This window comes from Lepidochelys olivacea (assembly GCF_965140295.1).
Source record: "Lepidochelys olivacea isolate rLepOli2 genome assembly, chromosome: 5".
In the NCBI taxonomy this organism is placed as follows: domain Eukaryota; kingdom Metazoa; phylum Chordata; order Testudines; family Cheloniidae; genus Lepidochelys; species Lepidochelys olivacea.
The window spans coordinates 27690502-27715282 of NC_140415.1; the positions used below are offsets into that span (position 1 = coordinate 27690502).

General features: G+C 40.0%; 1 protein-coding gene across 3 annotated transcripts in view; it reads right to left on the reverse strand.

Moving 5' to 3' along the window:
- Nucleotides 1-4495: 4495 nt before the first annotated feature.
- The window catches only part of LIFR (LIF receptor subunit alpha), a 93970-nt gene continuing 73684 nt past the window's right edge, over nt 4496-24781 (reverse strand). For all 3 annotated transcript variants that reach the window (XM_084628348.1, XM_084628347.1, XM_084628346.1), the window contains 10 exons: nt 22811-22976; nt 22458-22528; nt 21799-22003; nt 18979-19158; nt 14931-15032; nt 11927-12094; nt 10475-10636; nt 9497-9590; nt 7967-8045; nt 4496-7147 (listed from right to left, as the gene is read on the reverse strand). In XM_084628348.1, the coding sequence (XP_084484474.1) occupies nt 6509-7147; nt 7967-8045; nt 9497-9590; nt 10475-10636; nt 11927-12094; nt 14931-15032; nt 18979-19158; nt 21799-22003; nt 22458-22528; nt 22811-22976 (1866 nt within the window). In that variant the 3' untranslated portion in view covers nt 4496-6508. The remainder of the gene's footprint in view (nt 7148-7966; nt 8046-9496; nt 9591-10474; nt 10637-11926; nt 12095-14930; nt 15033-18978; nt 19159-21798; nt 22004-22457; nt 22529-22810; nt 22977-24781) is intronic.

Here is a 24781-nt window from a genome sequence, read left to right on the forward strand (position 1 = left end):
TACTGCCAGATTAAAAATGTATTTAAAAATTCATTTTCTTATTTTTGTTACAAACCCTTGAATAATCTAAAGTAAAAGGAAGCCCTTTGCTAATTCAATTTGATTTTTCACTAGTTAAACTGATTACTTTTTGAATTTTTCTGAGTTTGAACAATGAAAATAAATTAGCAACTTTTCTTCATAGTCAATTTCTAATCGATTACACTCTTTAGTTCTCATGCCTTAGTGAAATGCGGCAATATGAGTTGCAAATGTTTGTTTTAAAAAAATTGTTCCAATTAGAATTGTTTAAATCATGAAAATATTTCTGTTGGTGTGCGCTTTTGATTTTTTTTCTTATTACACAGATCCTAACTCTGCCAAATTTTATCTAGCAATATCTCCTTAAGTGGTACATAATAAAAAGGAGCCTGTGAAATAATTTAGGCTTAAAATGTAGTCTGCCAAGGTTTGAAACTCATGTGGATATTCATCTCCCTTCTGCAGAGAAATCAGCTACCATTTTGTGGGCAAAACTATTCTTTCACCTGCTGGGACAATTTCTAAGGCTGCAAAACATCACTCCTGCTAGCCTCATTTGATACTTGTTTGCCTAACATGAAAAAGGAACCACAGATATTGGCTATGTTAGAAACACTGGGGGAAATCCAGTGTTAGACAAATGGAAAAGAAAATAATTATGATGAAAGGAACTATTTTCCAGCTGCTATGAGGACATTTAAAAAATAACAGATGGGCCCAAGCTTCAGGATGTGGAACTGGATCTTTAAACATACCAAGTTTGGAGCTGTATCTGGGCTTGGATTTCAAAACCTCCGAAGTCTGAATGTATTTGGATTTGGGGTTCTTGTTCCTCTCTAAAGAACAGAGAGTTACTGAAACAAAAACTACAACAGTCTAAAGAACAACTGCTAACAGCATCCATTTAAACGTTAATTGCACAAGTCAATATTTTACATGCAACAACATGAACCACAATGTAACCATGTTGTGGGAAGTCCAGGTAGCATTCCCCTTTCTAGCATTTTAGAAAATGTTCTACCTCTAATACGTCATGTGCCAGAGTGGGGCTCTCTGATAAAATGTCCTGGAATTTCAAGATGACTTATTATACAATATGGAAGTACAGTATAAGTACAAGTATATATTTGCATAAATAATTTAGGACCTTTAAAAAAATTAGAAATGATATTAAAACCATTTGAACTAAAATTCTCCCAAAATTCCTCTACTTTGGAACTGAGAATACTATTTTATTTACACGAGAAGCTAGGATATGCTAGCTATTTATTATAGTAAAACACAGCACAGCTATCCATTTGATTCTTCCAGTCTAATCAATTTTCATGTTTTTCCTTTATATTTCCAATATAGCTTTTGAATGCTAGTCACATCTATTACTGTAGCGTATTTAATATGTACAATAAACAAAAAGCAATATAATTAAATTGACTAAAAATATAGCACTGATGATCTTGTTACATTTCTCTCTGGAATATCTTGCCCCCTCCCATGCATACAATTTCCTTTGATTCTGCAATTACTCTCCCTCTCTGAGCAATTTCACATTCAACTGAACTTGGGTCAGAGGGACAGTCTCAGGGGACCACACAATATAAACCTGCATCAAATGGTTATCAGGCCCAAACTTGCTTTGCTTAGGTGATGTTCAGAGGCCTGTATTTTCCTCTTCAGAGTAACCCAGGTTTCTACTTCAGAGGGGAAGAAGTACCCTATCCCTCTTCCCTGTAAAACTAACACCCTCATCCTACCATGTAAAACAAAAGATACATCTACACTTTGCGCTGGAGGTAAGATTCCCAGCTCAAGGAGACATTAGCCGGCAAAAGTATGTTGAGCTGGGAAATACATTGCTAGCTCGAAGTGCAGACGTACTCTAAGAAATATGCTGAATCTGCCAATTGACTTCAATCTGAGCGACAATATTGCAAGCAGTTTCTACCAGATGTGGTGCTCATTACTCTATGTAGTAGCATTACTTCAATGGACTAGTTACCATAGTGAGGCCTACATGGTAGTAAATGTTTGCAGGATCAGGTCCTAAGCCTGCATATGCAGAGAACACGTGGCAGAGGAAAAAATTCACTGGACTACCTGTAACGTTAGCTTACTACATTTGATGGTATATTAACCAGCTTTGTGAGGTATATCATATATAGGCTATTCAAATTTACAACCCTAATTAAAATGTCATATCAGTTAGGATTCCAAGTCCCCATGTATCAGTCAATACAACACAAACAATGAACATAGACTAGAGAGTACACACAAATAAATCAAATGCTACCGATGCTCAATAATGGAGAGAATACAAAAATCCTTTCCACAAAACAAAATCCTACAAACCAGACATGGCTCAAAATTAAAAAGCAGCAGCATAAATTATTTGCTCCAGAATTAAACTGCCTGACATTTAAAAAAAAGCAAAAAACACATTAACATCTCTTAGATGCCTCAACAGTGTTAAAACCGAAATACTAGCCGTGATCTAAAAAAGAGTGATAGTGAGTGTTGACAGAATCCCTTATTATTAAATTCAACTCCCTTTTGGAAGTAACATTTATTCCCCCCCACACACTTTAAAGTAAATATCTATAGGTTTTTAATAAATCCAAAGGCTGAGATATAAAAAAGATAAATGTCTTGCAAAATTTTCTATTATATGAGAAGCTTTTCAGAAACGGGAAAATGACCCTATCTTAACAAAGGGATTTCATTGGGAAGCTACAAGACATCAGTTAAGGAGCCTAATTTCATTTGAAACACATGGCTTTATCCTCACAACCCCCATTAATGTTTATGGAAGTTAAAGAGCACCATGCATAGAGAGTAACCTTGGTATGGAAGACTAGTTACTACTCTACTTTTTTCTTTAAGGCGCTTCAGCGATTAGTGTACATTTGCACAGGTTTGGAAAGAAATTCAATCACTTAACAATATTAGTCATTCAATCCTATTTTACCCTTTCAGACCCAAAGGTTGGCTGACATCTTCACTAATTTGTTATGCCTCTTCCTGAAGATCTTATGGATATGAAGCTCAGGAGATGAAAGACCTTGAGGCACGTACTTGCATTTCTTAACAAAAATTGTACGGTAGCCAGAAGAGTTTGAGTAAGGCCACCATCAGAGTTTCTTCCAATTGGTACTCCCAATTGTGGAGTTTCTCATTTAGCTACCATGTCTAGGAAGTGAGTTACTTGCAGGTATGTATAGAAATCCCAAGAAAGATTAAATTTAATTCTGAACAGTTCAAAAGTCAGTTGCATTATGACTTGGGATAAAAATCTCCAAGAATCTACTGTCCTTTGACAGCCCACCCTTTGAAGTTACCTGAAGTTACCGAAAGAAAAGCTGGTACCCTGCACACATCTGGGAAGTCAATGAGAATTTTGATAATAGACCAAGGTGTGGAACTGCTTTTTCCCCACATTTGCAGAGTGGTCCCGAGGACAGGATGTTCTCTGATATCCTGATGGAGCAATGTGCCTTCACCATAAATCAGATCTGAAGAGGTTAATATCCTCTTTTGTTTTCTGCCTTTCAAGCCTCATCAAGCTGATCATCAGGATCCTCTTATGTCACATAAAAATCAATACCTGATCCATCCAGTGTTTTTTGGTTTAAGAGAGGATAGGGAACACTTGGAGAAAGACATTCATTTTTATCCAAGGTTTCAGAGTAACAGCCGTGTTAGTCTGTATTCGCAAAAAGAAAAGGAGTACTTGTGGCACCTTAGAGACTAACCAATTTATTTGAGCATGAGCTTTCGTGAGCTACAGCTCACTTCATCGGATGCATGCCGTGGAAACTGCAGCAGACTTTATTTATACACAGAGAATATGAAAAAATACCTCCTCCCACCCCACTGTCCTGCTGGTAATAGCTTATCTAAAGTGATCATCAGGTGGGCCATTTCCAGCACAAATCCAGCCTATTTCCTCTTGTTTTTTCCTACCCCCCCGCCCCAGATGTTCTGGTTTAACTTGGATTTAAACTTGGAGAGTGGTCAGTTTGGATGAGCTATTACCAGCAGGAGAGTGAGTTTGTGTGTGTATGGGGGTGGTGGGGATGTGAGAAAACCTGGATTTGTGCTGGAAATGGCCCACCTTAATTATGCACATTGTAGGGAGAATGGTCACTTTGGATGAGCTATTACCAGCAGGATAGAGAGTTTGTGTGTGTGGTTTTTGGGAGGGGGGTGAGAGAACCTGGATTTGTGCAGGAAATGGCCCAACTTTATTATCATGCACATTGTGTAAAGAATTGTCACTTTGGATGGGCTATCACCAGCAGAAGAGTGAATTTGTGTGGGGGGGTGGAGGGTGAGAAAACCTGGATTTGTGCTGGAAATGGCCCACCTGATGATCACTTTAGATAAGCTATTACCAGCAGGACAGTGGGGTGGGAGGAGGTATTTTTTCATATTCTCTGTGTATAAATAAAGTCTGCTGCAGTTTCCACGGCATGCATCCGATGAAGTGAGCTGTAGCTCACGAAAGCTCATGCTCAAATAAATTGGTTAGTCTCTAAGGTGCCACAAGTACTCCTTTTGATTTTTATCCAAGTGACTCAGCCAAACATAGATCATGGTAAGCTATGCCACCTTTGAAGTATATAAAAGAGTGGGTGCAGATACAGAATCTTAGTATGTATTGCTGTGATCAGGTTTAAGGTAATTTTTGTCTGATGGGTGGCCAGATTACAGTTCCTCATGCAGTGGATGTGTATGGTTTTGCAGACCCGTCTTCCTGATCTGCTCAGACTACTTCAGAGCTGTGGGTCTGATACCAAATTCAGCAGGACGGGCTGTCTCAGAGCTTGGTTTAGAAAACTATTTCTGCAATTTAATTATTTGAGGAGCCACAAATTAATGCTTGAAATCAAGACCTTAAAAGGATTCAGCTAAGATCTTAAGGACACTCTGTTTTCCTTCAATGTTGTATCTCCTGACCCTCCATTATTCTTTTTTTTGTTTGTTTTTTTTAACAATTAGTAACATATTTAAGTTATAAAGCATTTAAAAAACAAAGTCAATGAAGTAATGGCTTGGTTCTTTTGATGCATCTGTCACAACCTAATGTTTATACATTGAAGTGTTACTATTAGAGCTGTTTATAGCATGTTTATGTGACGCAAGTGTGAAAGCAGAAATACTCAAAGATGATGATTTTTAACTTTTCTTTAAAACATACACAAACACTAATCTTGCCATTAGAAAATTACATCAGGTGACCAGTGCTGGGGAGGTAGTTATTAAAAATCATTAGTGGCATTAGCTTACGTGGGATCCCCCTTGCCCGTAGAGAAATCCCACCTTATGTTTCCACCTAAGATTTGGAAAGAGTGCTCTGTTTGGTAGATAGTGTTTCTGGAGATTAGCCACGGAGTCTTCCTGGTTGGTGGAAACTATTACAGATAAAGACCAACCTTTCTCACTGGTGGAGCAAATCTGCCTGGGCAGCTAGTGCTATTAAATGCAATCTACGGAGCAGTCTCTACCGATAGGTGAGTGCAATCAATGACTGTTGAAGAATGAGACGAATCATTTGGGTGGCCTGCTCACAGCACTTTAGTTCTAGACTAATAATGGTCAAAATGAGTGTTTCTAGAAGAAAAAGATGCGTCACCTCTTTGAGGTAGCAGATCTGGAGCTGCAGCTATAAAATACAAAACACATTAGTGCAATATGTTAGGAAATACTACCTCCTTAACCAAAAGAGAAAAAATATAGTGTTTTAAGGTTTAAAAAATTAATGCTGAAGTTTAAACATTTTGCAGTTCTTGTTGAGGTTTAAATCAGTGTTATACTCATTTTCCAAGTTTGTACCCCTGAGTCAGATATTGAATAAACATTGTACAGTAGGTACAGAAACTAGTGTTCTGGTTATCAAACAACAAACATGAATAGCCATTGTTTAAAAGTGTTAAATGATTATGATATTTTTCCTGTGGAAGTTTAACTAAGCACAGATTGAAGTGCTAATTGTAATGTCTAGGTAACAGATTTAATTAACTACCAATCTAAGCATGTAATTTCCAGCTGTTAGACTAAAAGTTTGCCTACCGCCATCACCCTCATCTAGACAGTTTGTAAATTGGTTTGGATTTAGTCATTCTGAATATTCATAATAAGAACCAGTTAACAACAGAAGCAGAACCCCTTTCAAAGTAACAAGTTGTATGAGATCATATTGATTTTGAAACACAACTTGAAAGCAGACAGAGTTCTTTGACTAGGATTCCGAGGAGATCCAGCCTCAAAACCCCAATATCTTTGTAGTGTAACAATTGAGTTTCTATAACTTTGGGTTTTCAGCTTGTATTAAAATGGAACATTAACACTTTAACTTAAATGTGGTAACATTCAGCTCACGAAAAAAAATGCTGCCGACTGTCTCCAAGGATAACCCATGCTGTTACGACAACACTAGGAACAAGAACTTCTTGAATGGCAGGTTCAGATGAAATGACGATTACCATGATTGCTAATCATTTGGTTTGTTCTGAAAAAAATTTGTAAAGGCCCACCCTGTGTTATTAGGGGTGGGAGAGTCTTCATAATCCTTTGGGGGGATCAAAAACTGTCGAGAATTAATGGAGCACGGACTTCCAAAAGATCCATTTTCATTGTTGCTTTGAATTGATATAGGAGAGTCTGGAGAGTCTAACTTCCAGACATTAGTGTTTGCTTGAGGTCTGTAGCCCGCAGTTTTATCTAAGTCCTCTTCTGTAGGTGAGTGACACTCCATTTTCATAGAATTAATTGGCAGTTGCATTTGCGGCTTATAGCCTGCTGTAGTGACAAAGTTAATTTCTGGCTCTTCCTCTGGATTAATCTGAGGCTGATACATTGACTGAATGTCAATATAAATGAGCTGAGAAGATCCCACAGGTTCATCTATTAGTGGACTGGAGATCTCCTCCTCAATGATTGGTGGGCAGTATGACACTACCACGTGGCTTCCTGTTTCTGGGTCAGACCCATCTTCAGGAAGCTCACTATCCGCTACAGGGGATATAATTTCTGTGTCTTCTATCTTAAGGACTGTGGATCGCGTTTCCACCACTTCCACACTATTCGGGGTACAAGGGTTCATTTCCAAGGTTTTAAGAGCTGTGTTCCCCTAAAAATAAGCCACAAGAAAAGCAAGAAAGTGAGGATAATGCAAAAGAGTTTGATATTAAGAAAACTGAATACTATTTTAGTTTATATAGACAGTATATTGTACTGTGGTTTGCTTAGTTAAATTGAGAGAAGTGTCACCATCTGTACACTGCAGCAGAGCAATTGTTTACTGTTTAAAAAACTATTCAACTTATTCAACTATTCAACTCCCCAGCTTCCCCATATATCTATTTGTATATCTGATGTTCAGCTCATTTTAAAATATTTTAGCAAGTTCAAACTATTCCTAAATTTTGCCAAAAAATATTTCTAATATAAAACCAACCACTATTTCCCTTTAATGCTGTCAGAGTAGATTACACAAGAAAGATAAGTTTGCCTTTCCATTTACTTCCAATTACAAAGTGTTAGTAGTGGGCATGGAAGGGAGCTGGCGAGAATGCCATACCCTCGCTTCGCACTGCTGCCAATGCAAGGAGGAAGGAAATTAACAGCTGGGGATAAGCCAGATCATATCATCACTTCTACTGACCCTTGGGACATATCTTCTTGATGCAACTGTACATTTTAGATCAGTGGTCCCCAAACTTTCCCTCTCGCACCCCTCCTTACCTGTAATAGAATGTGTTCTCACACCCCAACCCCCACTCCCACCCCCATCCCTCAGGCCGGGAGTGGAGTTACAGCCAGGGGCTGGTGGCTGGGCCAGAGCAGAGCTGGGTGGTGCTCCCTCCCCACCTCCGGGGGCTGGCCCAGGCTCCACAGTTTGGGGACCACTGTTTTAGATGCTTAAAAACTGAATTAAAATGAAGGTTACCTCACATATATTCTTCTGAAACTGCAATGCCTTACTGTTCTCAGGATTTGGAATGTCAGGGTAGAACGTTTCTTTAATCCTTTATAGAGAAAATTTAAGGAATTTTCAAAATTACCAACAAAGGTTCAGCATGTCAAAATAAGAATGCAAGAAAAACAGTCATGATGTTACTATCAGGTCATAATCCTCAACACAGGATTAATAAACTTTAACTGTTCAAATTTTTCACTTTACACAGTTGTGCTTTGGGCTGCATGTAAAAAAATGCACACACACTCTTCTGATGCTTCCACTGGAGTTTCAGGTTTCTGAAAGCTTGAAGATGGACTGCAAATTGATTGTGGGCAGATCACAAATTAAAAGTATGCCTAATTCTACACATTGTAATTAGGATTCTTCTTCATCTGACCTTGAATGCAGCCTCAGGTGGAGGGGAAGAGGCTCCTAAGAGATCTTCTACTGCTCCCTACACACAGGCTAATGGTTAAGAGCATTGGACAATGAGCAGAAGATTTGGGTTCTTCTGGCTCTGTCACTGACTCACTGTGGGACCTTGTGGCCAAATCGCTACTTTTCTGGGCCTCCCTTCCTTCCTATCCTTCCCAACTATAAAATGGGAATAATACTTCTCCTCACTCAAAAGTCTTGCGTAAAGCCCACTGAAATCCTCAGGTGTTTTGGGAAGCATGACAGGGGGTACCAGACCTTTTGAGGCCCCCTGCAGGAGCAGTGAAGGTGGGTCCTCCAGGCCTTCCTAGAATGGTTGCTTCCTTGCAAGCAATCAGAGCCCAACAGGCTCAGTTAAAAGCAGCTGAAGGGGCTTAGCAGGTCAGTCAGTGGTTAGGACCAGAAGGGTGAGGAAGGCTGCAAAACTCTTCAGGGAAGGAGGCCTGGGAGAGACCCTGCTCAAGCAGAGATAAGGCAGAGAGAACCCAAGACTAACCCTAAGGTAATAGGTGAAGGCAAGGAGACCGAGTGTGAAACAGCCCAGGGAATGCAGCAGCAACTATTAAGGAAAGCAGCACGTGGCTGCTGTCTGCAGGGTCCCTGGGTTGGGGCCCAGAGTAGCAAGTGGGCCTCGGCCCCCTCTCTCCCACCGGCCAGTGGAGAAGTGGCCTAAACCCTGAAGAGGGTAAAAGATTCTTTACTAAAAGCCCAAGAAAGGGGGCTAGATTTAAATGTGCCCAACAGGGACTGAAGAGAGAAGGCACCCTCAGGAAGAATGAGCTGAGTCCAGTTTGAGCCAGGGAACTGGAAGACTTGTTTATGTTTGTTTTTTACTTGAGTACCCCAGAAGAGGTTTGTCCATTTTAGATTGTGTGTGACTTGCCTGGAGTGCTGGGCCACTGAAAACCTGCCTTTAGCAAAGTTGGCAGCCTACAGGGGGTGCCAGGAGGAAAATAAGATTGCAGCACCACCCCCAGCCAACCAGAGGCACTCATGAGAGGTGAGGTCCACGTCCACCTCCCGCCCCAGGAAGGCAATAAATTACTCAACAAAAACAGAATTTAACTGAAAATGAGCGTTTACCATTCCCTCTTTTGGTAGCAAAGGATGCTGGTCACCACTCCAAGCACAACAGCTACTGCCACTGGGATGAGAATGGCAATGATCAACCCCATGGCTAGGAAAAAATAAAGAAAAACAGTAAGAGATATTCAAAGTTATCAGCAAAGTTCGTGGCTCACAACCCTTTTGTAACATTCCCAGATATTATAGGCCACTTTATAGATCAGTGGAGGCTCATCAAGCCCCATCTGCCTATAACGTGACCTATAGCACATCCTTCATTGCAAAAGACAAATCCTCCCAGTTGGTCAATTGTGAAATAGTGTGTAGAAAAGGAAGACGTTTCTGTTTGATCCCCTATTGGTACTAAGCCTCAGACGCATGGTGATAGGCCTGATTGCAAAGTTTATCCCAGAGAGCATAACTTCTAGTGTTTATTGTATTTTAGATGGCTATTTAAAATTATCAAACTATTTGTCTATTCTGTGGCAGTGATTTCTACAGGTTAATTACATGTTGCATAAGTGCATTGCCTTTTACTTAGTTTAGTCTTTTAAGATCACTGAGCATCTCCTCCTCTTCTCCCCTAACAAAAGTTGCCTGTTTAGCCTTCTGGGCAGAGTTGTTTCATGCACTTCTTCTTTCCAAACTGCGTAACCCCCTTTCCTCCCCCCACCCCCCTCCAACCCCATCCTCAGGTGGATTTAGTCATTTTCAATCTTTTGAGCAGTTATGAGTTCAGACCCCATCCATATGTATGAGTAGATGAAGTTTTTAAACATTAAGCATTAATTACTATGAGCTTCATAGTAGCTGTAACAGTTAAACAGCTGTAAGGTTAATTTTTCCCCCCAATCTGCAATTTAAAAATATGGATAACAGGCCTGGGATAGCTCAGCAGGAAAAGATGTCAGATGAGTCCAAGATAAAGATCATGATGCTCTTTGACTTAAGCACTGCCATGCTACAAGTATTAGCGAACAGGAATGTTCAACTTACAATTCTCCTTTGTCACCACATACAGGTCTTTCGATGGGCCTATCCCACCAACGGTATAGGCTCGTAAGTCCAGTCGGTAACTTGTTTTGCCTTGAAGATCAAGTATTCTCAAAGACTTTTTTGTTAGGTCAGTAATATTCTTAACTGTTAGCTCAGGAGACCCTGTTTTGTTTTGTGTTTAAAAATATAGGGAATGTACACATTAGAATATGTTCACAAAACTCAAACTTTCATATTGAACTGGAAAACAATCTTTTTAATGGAGCGAAATCATGCATACAGAATTATGCTGCAGAAAATCCACTACTGTGTCGTGTAACAGGGTGTTAATTAAGCGGCACAAAGGGTATATCTTCAGTGCAGAAGTAACTCTCATTATGTACACTTGCGTTACTCCTCTTAAGTTAGCCCAGCTCGAGTGAGGGCAGCCCTGCTATGAAGTAATACTCAAGCTGATGTGTCCACACTGATGCTGCACTAAGACTTCTGATGACATATGTCTGGGTTCTTAGCACTGCAGTAAGCTGAGCCATTCTATGAATTCTTTCCTAATGAACTGTGGGAGAACTTGTTTGCCCTGTCTGGCACATGGGGAGGAACTGTGAGAAGCCCTTGGAAGACTTGCATCCGTACTACAGAGTCATTGTGTTAGCAGATGACTAGTTGTGTTAACTTAAGTTTTAGCCTCTACTTCCTGATGGGCCAGCCAGCTTGAGTTAAAAGCATCACCATACTGAAATTAAAGCCTACTCACAATCCTAACCTTGAGTTGGGAGCAGAACTCGAATTTTAACTCTAAGTTTTCAGTGCAGACAAGCCAAAGAGTGAAGAAAAAGGATCCTGGCAGACTAAACATTAATAAACTGCTAGCTGAAAATAAAGATGTCACGCACTGAACTCCATCATTTGCTACAGACTTCATATAATTACATTTCAGAACATCTCTCGTAAGTGCAATTACATTTTATAAGGTTATTTCCTCTATCATTTGCACACTACCACAATTATCAGTTTTGGAATGAACTGAATGAAAAGTATCACACTGACAGGGAAAGAAACTGGCCTTCTCTATCTACAGAACGGAGATTAGCTTGAGCAATGGCAACACAACATTATCCCAACCACACTGCCGATGCTCTTAACTCAGTTCTGGAGGGTTCGCCATTTTCACACTCTCTTCTCATTCAGTGTTTTCCTCAGAGACTGGATGTTCATTGTCATGGTGACTTGTGTGGTGTGGGTACCCTAGTCAAGTAGAAATTCCACTTAATTCATTTACTCTTGCCCACATGAGCTGTTAGTATTTTAAATGTCTTCACCAGTTCTTAAAGGCCAATTTTAGGTGCTGAACAATGCCAACTGAACTGTAATTAAACAATTGTTTCTAAAGGACAATTCATTAGCGAGTGTAAGGAGTTTACAGGAAAATTGAGGACCATATATTTTATTTACCTTCTTCCATAAAATTAGTCTTTGAAGTACCTTTCTCCCCTTTTGCAAAGTAAAGAATATATCCCTTTAAAAAGCCCTGGCAGTCTTCAACAGGAATGTCTTCCCATTTTACTAATATTGACTCTGAAGAGGTTTCTTCTACAGTAAAATTTGGTGCTACCTTTGGAGCTGTGGAAAGAATTGAAAAAAAAAAAAAAGTTACACAACTATCCTTCCATTGTATGCTAAGAGTATGTTAGTATTACAGCATTATTATTAAGACTTACATGTTGATCACTACACTGAAAATGTTCTTAATAAAAAGAAAAGGAGGTGACATTAGCCAAGTGTCACTACATCAGCCTCCCTGTTGGTATATTATCACCACTAATTTGTATTGCAAGGGCATCTACTAATCCCAGTCATGGACAAGGACTCTATTGTGCTAGGTGCTATACAAACAGAACAAAAAGATGCTCCTGCTTGCAGTATGAACACACGTTAAAAATAAATCCAACTAGTGCAAACATTTAGAAAGACGCAACTTAATAGAAATTGTCTCGTTTTCAAATGTCTGTAACTTTGCTTTATTTGAAGAAATTGTGTTTAGTAACAACAGAGCCTGCATTCTTCACTGAGAAAAATATTAACGCTGTTTAAAAGCACTGCTGCGTCCCAGCCGGAGTCACAAGTCTCCATTGCAATACATGGGATCTAGTGCAGGGATCATAGCCAGGCAAATTCACACAACAGGCCTTAAGCTGGAGGTACAGATACCATCATGAGTGAAATTTTAGAAGCCAACTGTGTTCTTACAAAACAAGAAATTATATATCTATTATATCACAATTTCTGTTTTGAAAAATGACAAACTTAGTCCAAATGCTTTTTTGTTTTTTAAGAGAGGTGTAAATGGTTGAAAACAAGAGTTTAGAGTAAACATTTCATTTCATCTTCCATCATAGCATTAAGCAACAAGCAATGATCCCTACAAAGCATTACCTTGGCTCAGACTACGTGATCAGAGAAAGTTTCCAATAAAATTATTCCAAGCACCTGGCAGAAATGAAATGGGTCCTATAGCTCCAAAATATGCATTTATCCTTCACTCTCCTAGCTATTAAGTATAAAGAGGAGTTCAGACTTCCAGGAACAGAGCAAAAGGGAGTGCAGGGGTTGTCCTTAAATGTCTAAGGCATTCCAAATCAATATCAGCATATATCAGATATAAATGCAAATAGCAGTAGCTATAGAAACTCTGGAATTTTAATTAATGAGACAATTTGTACATTCATATTTTAAAAATGGAATTTTACTCTAAAAACTGATTTAGATATAAAGAACATTGTAGGTTTCTTTATTCACTGTGTCTCACTGATTTCTATATTAAATATACTCAGACATATTTTTACGTGCAAAGTAACTGAGCCCCACACACTCACTTTGGCTTCAACAGTCAAGATTAGAGTTGCGTGAATGACTGATTTTTTAGTTCACTGGCCAAACAAAAAAAATTGTTTTGCATCGAACCAAAGACAAATTTTTTTAAATGTTCTGGTGACCCAAAAAAGTAAAGAAAATGTAGGTTTCAGGTTGAAAAAAATATTTTTATTCAAAAACAATAAAACCTTTCATTTGTTAAACAAGCAAAATTGCATCATTTGAACCAAAAATGTGTTTTGAATAAAAAGAATCTACGCTTTTTGTTTAGAAAAACATTGATGATGAGATGAAATGTTTTAATTTTTCCAGAATTTTGTTTTGTTTTCCAACCAAAACAATTTGGTGAATTCAACCTGAATTCACAAAATGTTTCAGTCAACCTGAAGCTAATTCTTTGGGGAAAAAAGTTTTGGCCAACATTTTTTGCCCAGCTCTCGTCAAGATGGACTCTTTTCACACCGCAGAAGGCTGGTAAAAATGGTTCCTTGAAGCCCAAATTATACCTCAGCTTTACCTGTACAACCACTATCTTCACCTGTACAACTGTCTTTACCTGTACAACCCCTGTGCAACCACACTGGCTGTAAATGGGACTGCACAGATGTCACACAGCATAGGTGCTGACTCCATGCGTGCCCCAGGGCTGGAGCACCCACGAGGAAAAAATGGTGGGTGCTGAGCAATCACTCACAGCCCCCCTGTTATTCTCCCTCCCCCCAGCGCCTTCCGCCCATCGGCGGGCCCCGTGGATCAGTACCTTCCCCTCCCGCCCCACACCTCCTGCGCGCCACGATCAGCTGCTTTGCAGTGTTCAGGAGGGTCGGGGGTGGGGGGTGAGGGGAGGAGCGAGGATGCGGTGTGCTCGGGGGACGGGGGCCAAACTGAGCGGGAAGAGACGGGGCGGGGGTGAAGCTGGGGTGGGGCCTTGGGAAAAGGGGTGGAGTGGGTGCGGGGCCTGGTGCAGAGCCGGGGGTTGAGCACGCCCTGGCACTTTGGAAAGTCGGCGCCTGTGTCACACAGCATAATCTGAAGACAATGCAGTTACATGAGCACAACAAAGGGCATATTTGGATGCAGAGTGTGTTGTTGATGATGTGCAATATGGAAGCCAATCACCAGGCTGTCAAAACTCAGGATAACATTGTGGGGGTGACAGTGGGAAAAACGTCTTTTGACTTGCAAACTGAGCACATTTGTCACAGAAGTGAGTAAGACGAGGAAGGTGGAATTCATATTGCCATTTATTCAAACATTTTAGGGCTGAATCCCCATTTTAATGTCTGTATCCCCTCTCGCATTAAATATTACAATAATTTCAATCTGATTTTCAGACAACAGAATAAGAACCAGCTAGGATGCAGAGAGTGGAAGTTCACTGAATTAGTGAATAAGTGATACATTAAAAATCTTTATTAATGAACTCTGAAGGCTGGTGGCACTGAAAGAGAAAAAGGAAATATTCAGCAGTAAGGAGATTCTGCTTTCAGACTTGTTTTAATTTATCTAGCAAAAACTAGTACAGGTTAGTCATATTTATTTGATCTTGTATTTCTAAAGGATCTTAACAATAAAATGCACTTACGCAATTCTTTCATGTATCCCGTTATATTCTGTAATAACTGATATCCATTGTGTTTGCAGCCATATAGTGAAAAATTGTATCTCACACCAGGTTGAAATAGAGCTGCAGAAGAATATCATTGGTAAGCAAAATCTTTTTAGCAAGAGTTATATTTTAAGCTTTTACATGCATATTTTCATACAAAAACATTTAAAGTAACACCACCAATAATTAGACCACCAATTCTAAACTGGGGGTTCGTGGCACGCTGGGGGCCACAAACAGGTTTCAGGGAGTCTGCCAAGCCCCGCCACACTGCAGGGGCTAAAGCCCCACTGCCCTGGAGTCCTGCTGCCTGGGGCTGAAGCTGAAGAACACTGAAGCCGCAGGAAACAACTGTTTTTCTGCATATAGAAGCCTGAGCAATTGAGCTTCCTGGGGCCCCAGGCAATTGCCCTGCTTATTACCAGCTCTGGCTTTTATATGCAGAAAAACAGTTGTTGGGACACAAGTCGGCCTGGGAAAGAAAAAGCCTGAGAACCCCTGAATTAGACCATACGGTATTTACAGATAAATATTTCCCCTATTTAATCCCTACTGTATTTATACACAAAAGGTGTGCCGTTACTCGCACAGTTCAGAGTCAGTAAATCATTTTGGCCCACTCAGAGCAACCTAGACAGTTGAACAAATATAAATTACGAAAACGTTGGAAGCAGCACGAATTGTTGCTTTCCATTATGAAAGACACACTTGCAATGTTAACAGAGATGCTATTTTTCCTTCAAGGCTGTCCTGGTGCTTCTTTTCCCTCCCCAGATATAGTGGCTCAACAACTGATTTCTTCTTAGTTATTATAGCCATACCCATTACAGCACTGTTATTCAGGGTGACTATTCTCTTCAATAATGAGCTCCAGGCTTGAATCAAGTCTGTATAAAACATACATTGTTTTTCCCTCTTGTTTAGAGAGAGAAGATCCCAGGGGAAGAAAGTCTAAGGGACAAAGGAGTTCAAGAGAGCTGGCAGCTTTGCAAGGAGGCAATATTAAAGGCACAACTGCAAACTACCCTAATACAATGGAAAGACAGGAAGAATAATAAAAGGCCTATATGACAGGTTTCAGAGTAACAGCCGTGTTAGTCTGTATTCGCAACAAGAAAAGGAGTACTTGTGGCACCTTAGAGACTAACCAATTTATTTGAGCATGAGCTTTCGTGAGCTACAGCTCACTCCATCGGGAGCTCTTTATGACCTGAAAATCAAAAAGGTACCCTACAAAAAGTGGGAACATGGACAAAATGCTAACAAGTAGTACCAAAGAATAGCACAAGCATGTAAGAAAAAAACCAGAAAGGCTAAAGCACAAAATGAGTTACACCTGGCAAAGGACATAAAAGGTAATAATAAGAAGAGGTTCTTTAAATACATTAGGAGCAAGAGAAAGATGAAGGAAAGTGTAGGTCCTCTACTTAGCAGGGAAGGAGAGCTAATCACTGATGGCATCAAGAAAGCTGAGGTGTTTAATGCCTATGTTGTGTCAGTCTTCAGTGAAAAGGCTCATGGTGACCAGATACTCAACACAATTAATATTAAACAACCCAGGGGAAGGAATGCCAGTCAAGCTAGGGAAAGAACAGGTTAAAGAATATTTATATAAGATTAAATATGTCTAAGTGACAAGGCCTAATGAAATTAAGGAACTACCCTGAAATAGTCTCGGAACCATTAACAATTATCTTTGAGAATTCCTGGAGTACCAGTGAGGTCCCACAAGACTGGAGAAGGCAAACATAGCACCTATCTTTAAAAAGGGGAACAAAGAAGACCTGGGGAATTATAGATCAGTTAGCCTAACTTTATACCTGGAACAAATTATTAAACAATTAATTTGTAAGCACCCAAAGGATAATGGGGGTAATAGACAGCCAGCATGAATTTGTCATGAACAAATCATGCTAAAACAACCTAATTTCCTCCTTTGACAGTGTTACTGGCCTAGTGGATGGGGGGTGAGGGGGAAGCAGTAGATGTGATATATTTTGATTTTTGTAAATCTTTTGAAACAGTCCCATATGACATTTTCATACACAAGGGAAATGTGTTCTAGATGACATTACTATAATGTGGATACAAAACTGGTAAAGAGACCATACTCAAAGACTAACCATCAGTGGTTTGCTCTCAAACTGGAAGGGCGTATCTAGTGGAGTCCGACAGGGGCCAGCCCTGGGTCTGGTACTATTCAATATTTTCATCAAATGTCTTGGATAATGGAGTGGAGAGTATGCTTATAAAATATGAAGGTGACATGAACCTGGGAGCGATTTCAAGCACTTTGGAATACAAGATTGGAATTCAAAATAATCTTGACATATTGGAGAATTTGTCTGAATTCAACAAGATGAAATTCAATAAAGACAAGTGAAAAGTATCAAAGAAGGAAAAATCAAATGCACAGCTACAAAATGGGGAAGAACTGCCTAGGTGGTACTACTGCTGAAAAGGATCTGGTGTTATAATGGATCACAAACCGAATATGAGTCAAAAATGTGATGCAGCTGTGAAAAAAGGCTAACATCATTCTGGGGTGTATTAACAGGAGTGTCATATGTCAGACACAGGAGACAATTGTCCCGCTCTACTTGGCACTGGGGAAGCCTCAGTTGGAGTAATGTGTTCAATTTGTGGTACCACGTTTTAGGAAAGAAGCAAAGTGGAGAGAGTCCGGAGGAGAACAATTATTTAATCAATGATAACGTATTTAGAAAACCTGACCTATGACGAAGGGTAAAAGAAGAAAACTGGGCATGTTTAATCTTCAGAAAAGATGACTGAGTGGGGACCTGATAAGAATCTTCACAATATATTAAAGACTGTTATAAAGAGGATGAGGATCAATAATTCTCCATGTCTCCTCAAGGTAGAATACAACATAATGGCCTTAAGTTGCAGCAAAAGAGATTTAGGTGCGATATTAGGAAAAACTTTCTATCTATAAGGGGAGTTAATCTCTGGAATAGGCTTCTAATAGAGCTTGTGGAATCCCATCACTGGAGGGTTTTAAGAACAGGTTGGACAAACACCTGTCAGGAATGGTCAAGGTTACTTGGTCCTGTCACAGTGCAGGGTGCTGGACTTGACTTCTCGAGGTCCCTTCCAGCCCTACATTTCTATTATTCCATCATTCTATAAGATGACAAAAGATTCAGCCCTCCAAAGCGCTGCACGCCCTTGACACTCGGTGAAGTTGCAGGAGGTGCTCAGTAGTAGTCTTTGCGCAGTCAAATGCTCAGACCTTGAGCCAACAATCTGATGCATGTGGGTTGATCCCTATGAGTGTTGGGAGCCTCGGTGCTGCCAAATGGGCTCCGGGCAGGTGCAGGGGTCTGACTACAAGAATTTCATTGTAGGGTTGAGGCTCTAGGTGACTGAGTCTTAAATGTTGGCTCTAGTTGGGGCCTTTATATTTAATTTATTAAGTTCTAGTCTTTGTAATGCCTTCTTGGACAGCAGGAAATATGCCTCTTTTCCTGCTTATTTCTTTTCTCCCCACTTTGCTCCTCACTGTTCCCATCACACCTGCCTTTTGCTTATTTCTTAGCCTGTCCACCTGCATCTAGATACCTGGAATGTGCCTTGCTCCAGGAAAAGTCAATTGTCTACTTATTGCAAGCCAACAGAGGAAGCTCACACTTTCTCACACTCAAAAAACCAATTCATTCTTTTCCCCCACCCCTCCCCTTGGTGTCCAGACTGGTACATTTGGAATCTGGAAGATTTGCCTGGGATTTTAACAATTTTACAGAATGCTAAAGTTTGGGCTTCAGCTACATTTCTTTTAGTAACTTCAAAACATTATGGAAAGTGTAAAGAAAATAATAGTTGAATCAAGAACGAAGAGATGGAGACAGCTGAGGAGAGAGAGAAGTTAACAGAAATATTAGCACAAAGAAGGTATTTTAAAACAGTACCTTTTATCCTTCCCCCTGATAATTTTCGGCATTCACTTGCATACCATGCAAGCTTTGAATTGGACAGCCTAATTTAAACAATGATTTTCTCTTACCAGATTTTATCACAGCATCTGTTGCATTTGAAGGAAACGTTTCCCAGTCCACACTACAGGGTTCAGATCCAGATGAAATACACCATTTTAATGTGTAGCCACAGGTCACGTTGGGGTCAGAATGCCAAGAAATGTAAATTCCATTTCCCATTGCAATTGCCAGCTCTGTTTTGACATTGTCTACAATAAAGACAGTATATAAAAAACATTAGATCTCAGCCCTGTATCTTTAGCTCAAAGGGCTTTCTTGAAGCCTGAACTACAGTTCTTAGAAAACAGGTATCATGAGAACACACATACAATGTGTTCACACTTGGAAAGAGGATCACGCCACTGGTTCTGTGAAATTGTAGTAAATTATACTGTACTTTTTGAAGCACTATAAATCAAGCTTAGACGTCCATAGTGAAGTCTGCAAGAGTAGTGCAGAAAGGAGATAAAAATTTCAGCAAATCCTCAGGTTTGGATACAAATCACCTTCTGGGGATAAGTTTCTGTTGCAGGGGTTCTGGTTTAAGTCAAATTCACAGCAATTTGGTAGAAGACTCCAGCTACTAATTCCTTTCATTCATCCACCCCCCAAACACCAGGCTGTTAACTAGTTCCTACAGAACCTCACCTCCACCTATGGCCACTATTCAGGTGGGGCCCAGTAAGTCTTAAAGATCCCCTCCACGAGCAACCAAAATACTTGAACACCCCATCACATCTTCAGAACCTCCTCAACTTTCCTTGAGTTTCAATGTTCTTAGCCTTGATCCCTGTTTGCTTGGATCATCACATTTTATTAAAACTGTCCAGTCTAGGCAAGACTGACTTTAAAGGGAAAGGCAAACCTCAGTAATTAAAAAAAAAAAATGTTGCAAAGAGAAACACCTTAATTCCTCACTGAGGCGTTGTGAATATTAAAGGGCTATGTTAATGCTGAGTGTTCTATGAGACCGTATGCTGTGTGCTAGCCGTACAACTGTTTGGAAGAAAATATCATTGCTGAATTGCCACTTAAAGCCATGTCAATTTCACCTCTTTTTGTATTCATTTCTCTCCATTTGATGGGACTATAAGGGTAAATGTATAGACAGGGCAAGTTCTTAAACTGTTAAAAAAACAACCCTGAAACACATAGTTTCTAAAAAGTTGAACATTCAAAGAAATCACAAGTTAGGGTACTCGTTTTTTATGACACTTGCACAGTATTTTATTTCTAGAATTTTGTTAATATGAAATTAATTTACTGACAGCCGGCTCAATAGCATTCTCTCAGCAAAAAACAACACTGGATATTGAAGTGCTGTACGTGCATCTTTTTGCTGCAGTCTAGACTAGCAGCACAAATACTGCCACGAAGGAGGCCAGATAAGCACCCACATAGTAAGTTTGCTTCTCCTCCACTGTATCTTTTTAATTATGTTGAAAGCTCACATTAAGTAGGATATGACATAGGTTTTGCTTCCCTTTCAATTCTTTCATGAAACCTGTCTCGAGCATCAGAAACGTTTCTCTCTTATTGATGTTATAAACATGTACAGGATGCAGCCAGAAGTGACTGTATAGCAGCGTAATCCAGGTCAGTGGTGAGTCATGTTTCAAATAATTCCTATGTCAACTCGGAAGACAATTCAGAATGAGTATATGTTGGGTAACACCAAAGGGAAATTCAGTCTTCCAAATGTTACCTTTCCAGTACTATGCTGTAATAATCACAGAGTTCCGGCTGTCACCCTCGGTCACAGGCTACAGAGCTGAATTATCTAGAGAGCCCTACATTCTGCAGAGTCAGCTGCATTTGTTGCTCATGATGTGGAGTTATTAAAGTGATGCCATTAATTTATCTATCCTGCCCAATTCCTTTTCTTTCACATATGCAGTGATAAATTAATAGGAAGTGTCGCTATACAGGAGCTGAAGGCTATTTAGCCTGAGGACAAAACTCATTCTGGATAATGGGGGATCATGGTTACTGACATCCCAACTATCAATCTCAAACAAAACACATTTCTGCCTCAAGAGATGTGATTTTATTTTCAGAACTTCAGACAGAAAGTGCACAACTGTGATGTCTGTTACATGCCCACATTGGGTGTATGGGTCACATTATGTGCCTTAAGACAGGTCACAGCATAGGGCTGAGGGGCTAGGAAGCACAGCTTCTGCAGAGCTGCTACTCCCCGCTCCAGAAGAGTTGGGCGAGAGCTAGCAGTGCCTTGACTCTGTCTTCCCAATGTGCCAGACGACCCAGATGAATGGGAGTGGATGGGGAAGTAATCTGCACCAGGTATAGAGCTGACAGAGATTACTTTCTCCCTGGAGCAAGAGGGAACTGGGACCATGTTGTGATGTACGTGGTCTGCTCCTATTCTCCCTTCATGTGATCAACTACAGATGCATTTAGTTGATGTTCGAATCCCACAGAGTGGAAAACTGTTAAACAACTATGCAGCATTGAGGAGGTTCCACTGAAGAAAAACCTATTTTGATCCTCTTACATTTAATCATATTCATTTGAGTCAAAAAGATGGCACAAAAATAAATAAAACCTCCTAAAAGTTGAAGATTTGTGGCAAAGATTTAGCCTCTCCCTTGTTATTCCTGGGAAGTGTCCAGAAAACTGCAACACAGCAACCTAGCTTGTAACTGCTGCCTTCCTTCTATGCAACGAGTATAATTTGCTGGTGAGACGCTGCACTTAAAAAAAAAGCAGTGACTGTAGATTGAAAAAAGCACTCGTTACTTGCGCAGATCAGCTCAATTTTCTGAAACACAACCACCCAGCTGTTCCACAAGCTTCGAATGTTTTAAATCCTTGAATCGTGTACTCACCACTTGGAAGATCCACACTAGTTATCCTAGAAGGGGGAGATAAGCCAGCATGATTTTTGGCTGCAACACTAATTAAACAATCATTTCCCTCAAGTTTTATTTCAGTGCTGTTCAAGGGTACAGGGACTTCAAGCATGGTCTCCCGCAGGTAACATGACACTTCATGGGACAGTATTATTCCATTGGCTTCAGAAAGAAGTAATGGCTATGCAACAAAAAAAGCACAAATCACATTAAAACCAAAACTTTTGTTAAAAATCAGGACACAGGATTACATGCATCTAATACTCAAGAGTTGGGATTACCAGGCAAAAGAAGTCAGTAAAGCAAGAATGTTTTTAGGAGTTAACACATGAGCACTGAAGACAACTCTCAAAAGGGACAAATTTAAGGAAGTTATCCTGTTTGTGAAATCCTACTTAATTCCATATGCAGCTGTTTTTAGTAATATCTTTTTTTTTTAATCTTTTTTTTTTTTTAAAAGCATAGTCCACATTTCTGGAACAATGATGTTTTCGTTTAGGACACTAATTTTCTGAGTAAAGGCACTATAAAATATTTAAGAACAACAATTAGATTTACTGGCTATAAACTTTGCAGACATTAAAAATATGTAAGAAAAGCAATGGACACACACACACACACACAGAGGTACATACCTTCCAAAAGACTGTTAGAGTTTCTCTGACAGGACTTCTCTCTCTCCAGATATCCGGTCCTCTTGCAGGAGCTAAGAAAGGAGATTTTACAAAATAAGGCAACTTTGTTAAGCATAATGACAGGTTTCAGAGTAGCAGCCGTGTTAGTCTGTATTCGCAAAAAGAAAAGGAGTACTTGTGGCACCTTAGAGACTAACCAATTTATTTGAGCATGAGCTAGCTGTAGCTCACGAAAGCTATGCTCAAATAAATTGGTTAGTCTCTAAGGTGCCACAAGTACTCCTTTTCTTTTTGTTAAGCATATGGCTTACAAGTTCAATATTTTGACATAAAAGACAGTTCAATAAACTTACGGGCTTCCAAAGTTGTGAGCTTTTTTGTCTCACTCCATTTACTCCATCTCCAGAAATGCTCAGAAGCTGAACAACGCACTCGGAACGTGTATGTGGCATACGGATGTAATGCGTCCACCCGAGCTCTGTAATTTGAGTTTTCTGCACCGGCCATTGAGATATTCCGCTGTTAAGAATTAATAGAATTCTATATGAAAACCTTTCCCCTGTCCCGTATCATGCTAGTACCATTACCTGGAAAATGTTTTTTAAAAGTCAACTACAGTATTAAAGTTGTACTATCAGGCATCTGTGTGATTATTTAAGAAGAATCTGTTATATAAAGTCTCGTGGGATGTAGTTTCTTTTAACGGGCAATGGGAATGTATGCTAAAAAGCTTCCAAACCAGAATATGTGGGGAAATAAATGTAAATGAAAGAAAATATATAGGGAAAATATTTTACATAAAATCACCGTTCACCAGTGAAAGTTTTTCAGGGGCCTATCATAAGAAGTTACACCTAGTATAGAAATTAAAATACCAATAACTACTTTAAAACGCATGTGGGTATATACTAAATTGTCAACATTAGCTGCTGTATCCCATGTGATACTGGGAATTATCCTATACCATAAAGGAGAGTAATCACAATGCTAACAACACTCTCTCTGCTTTCCCAGCCCCCTACCATTTGATTCCCCAAAGTATTGCACTCTCTGAACCACCAGGAAGGACTGGTGGTCCACTGACCATAATTTGAATACCCCTTTCTTTTGAGCCGGTTCCATGAGGCTATATATGACAGCTATTATCACTGAACACTCTTTCTACATATGCATTAAATCCTGGCTCCACTGAAATCAATGGCAAAATCCCCACTGATTTCAATGGGACCAGGATTTCACCCGGGGTGCTCCTATGCTCAAGTGATGGGCATGGTATGAGAACCTGGACAGATAAAAAACATTCTTCCTCTGTAAAATGGTGCCTGCACAAAGCACACCCAAGAAAAAACGCTTGACCAACATCCATATCATTCAAATAAAATATATATCAGTAACAGTATTCCTACTAAGTGCTCCTTTTTCCTTCGAAGGAAAGCAAACATAATCAGGTTTTAGTATAAACAGTCAATTGCATAGTATTGAGTTTAAAGCAGTTAAAACAGTGCATAATAGTGACACATATGCATACTACTATAAATGTGTACAGTGACTCAGTGCCAAGGCTGCTGTGAGAAATCCTGACCCTGGGAACATTTCTTACTGAATCTACTTATCAATACACATCTATCGTGGCTGCCAAGAACTGGTCTCCAAAGTTAATTTTAGTCTGAAATTAGTTATAATTTTTCTTCTAATCCAAATGACAAATAGAAAATGTCAAAAAGCCAGCAATTGAGCATATGAGTGGAAAAGCTTCTGCCACCGTCACCAAAACATCTTGCAGTATCGATAACAATTTCACATCTATTCCTTGATTACACTGTACCCTGTTCACTTATATTCTAGCACAGTGTTTCTCAAATGCGGCCATGCATACAGCCACCAGGGGCTTTTCGTGCGGCCACAGCCTCCTGGGTAGTGATGGGGGCAAAGCAGCAGCTCCTCCCGTGGGCCGACCAGCAGCGGTTTGTCCCTGCCCCCTTCTGGAGCTATAAACACTGTAGGAGCAGGAGATCAGTGGGAGTTCACTGCCTTCCTGGGCCTTCATCCATGTGGAGCTGGGCTCCTTTCCCCAGCCACAGAGTTTCATGCTCTGACCCCAGGCTCACCCCCCACCGTCGCCCTGGCCTCTGCTTCCTCCTCCAGCCCTCCAATTGCCACTGCACCTCCGCCCCCATCTCCCCACCCAGGGCTTAATTTGTCCCCCATCTTGCCGGGGCTGAGTAAGTCTGCTCTGAAAAGTAGTATTAACAAATATACAAATATCGTTTTTCACAGTAGCAGACTTACTAACTAGCAAGTCTTAAAAAAAAAAAAAAAAAAAA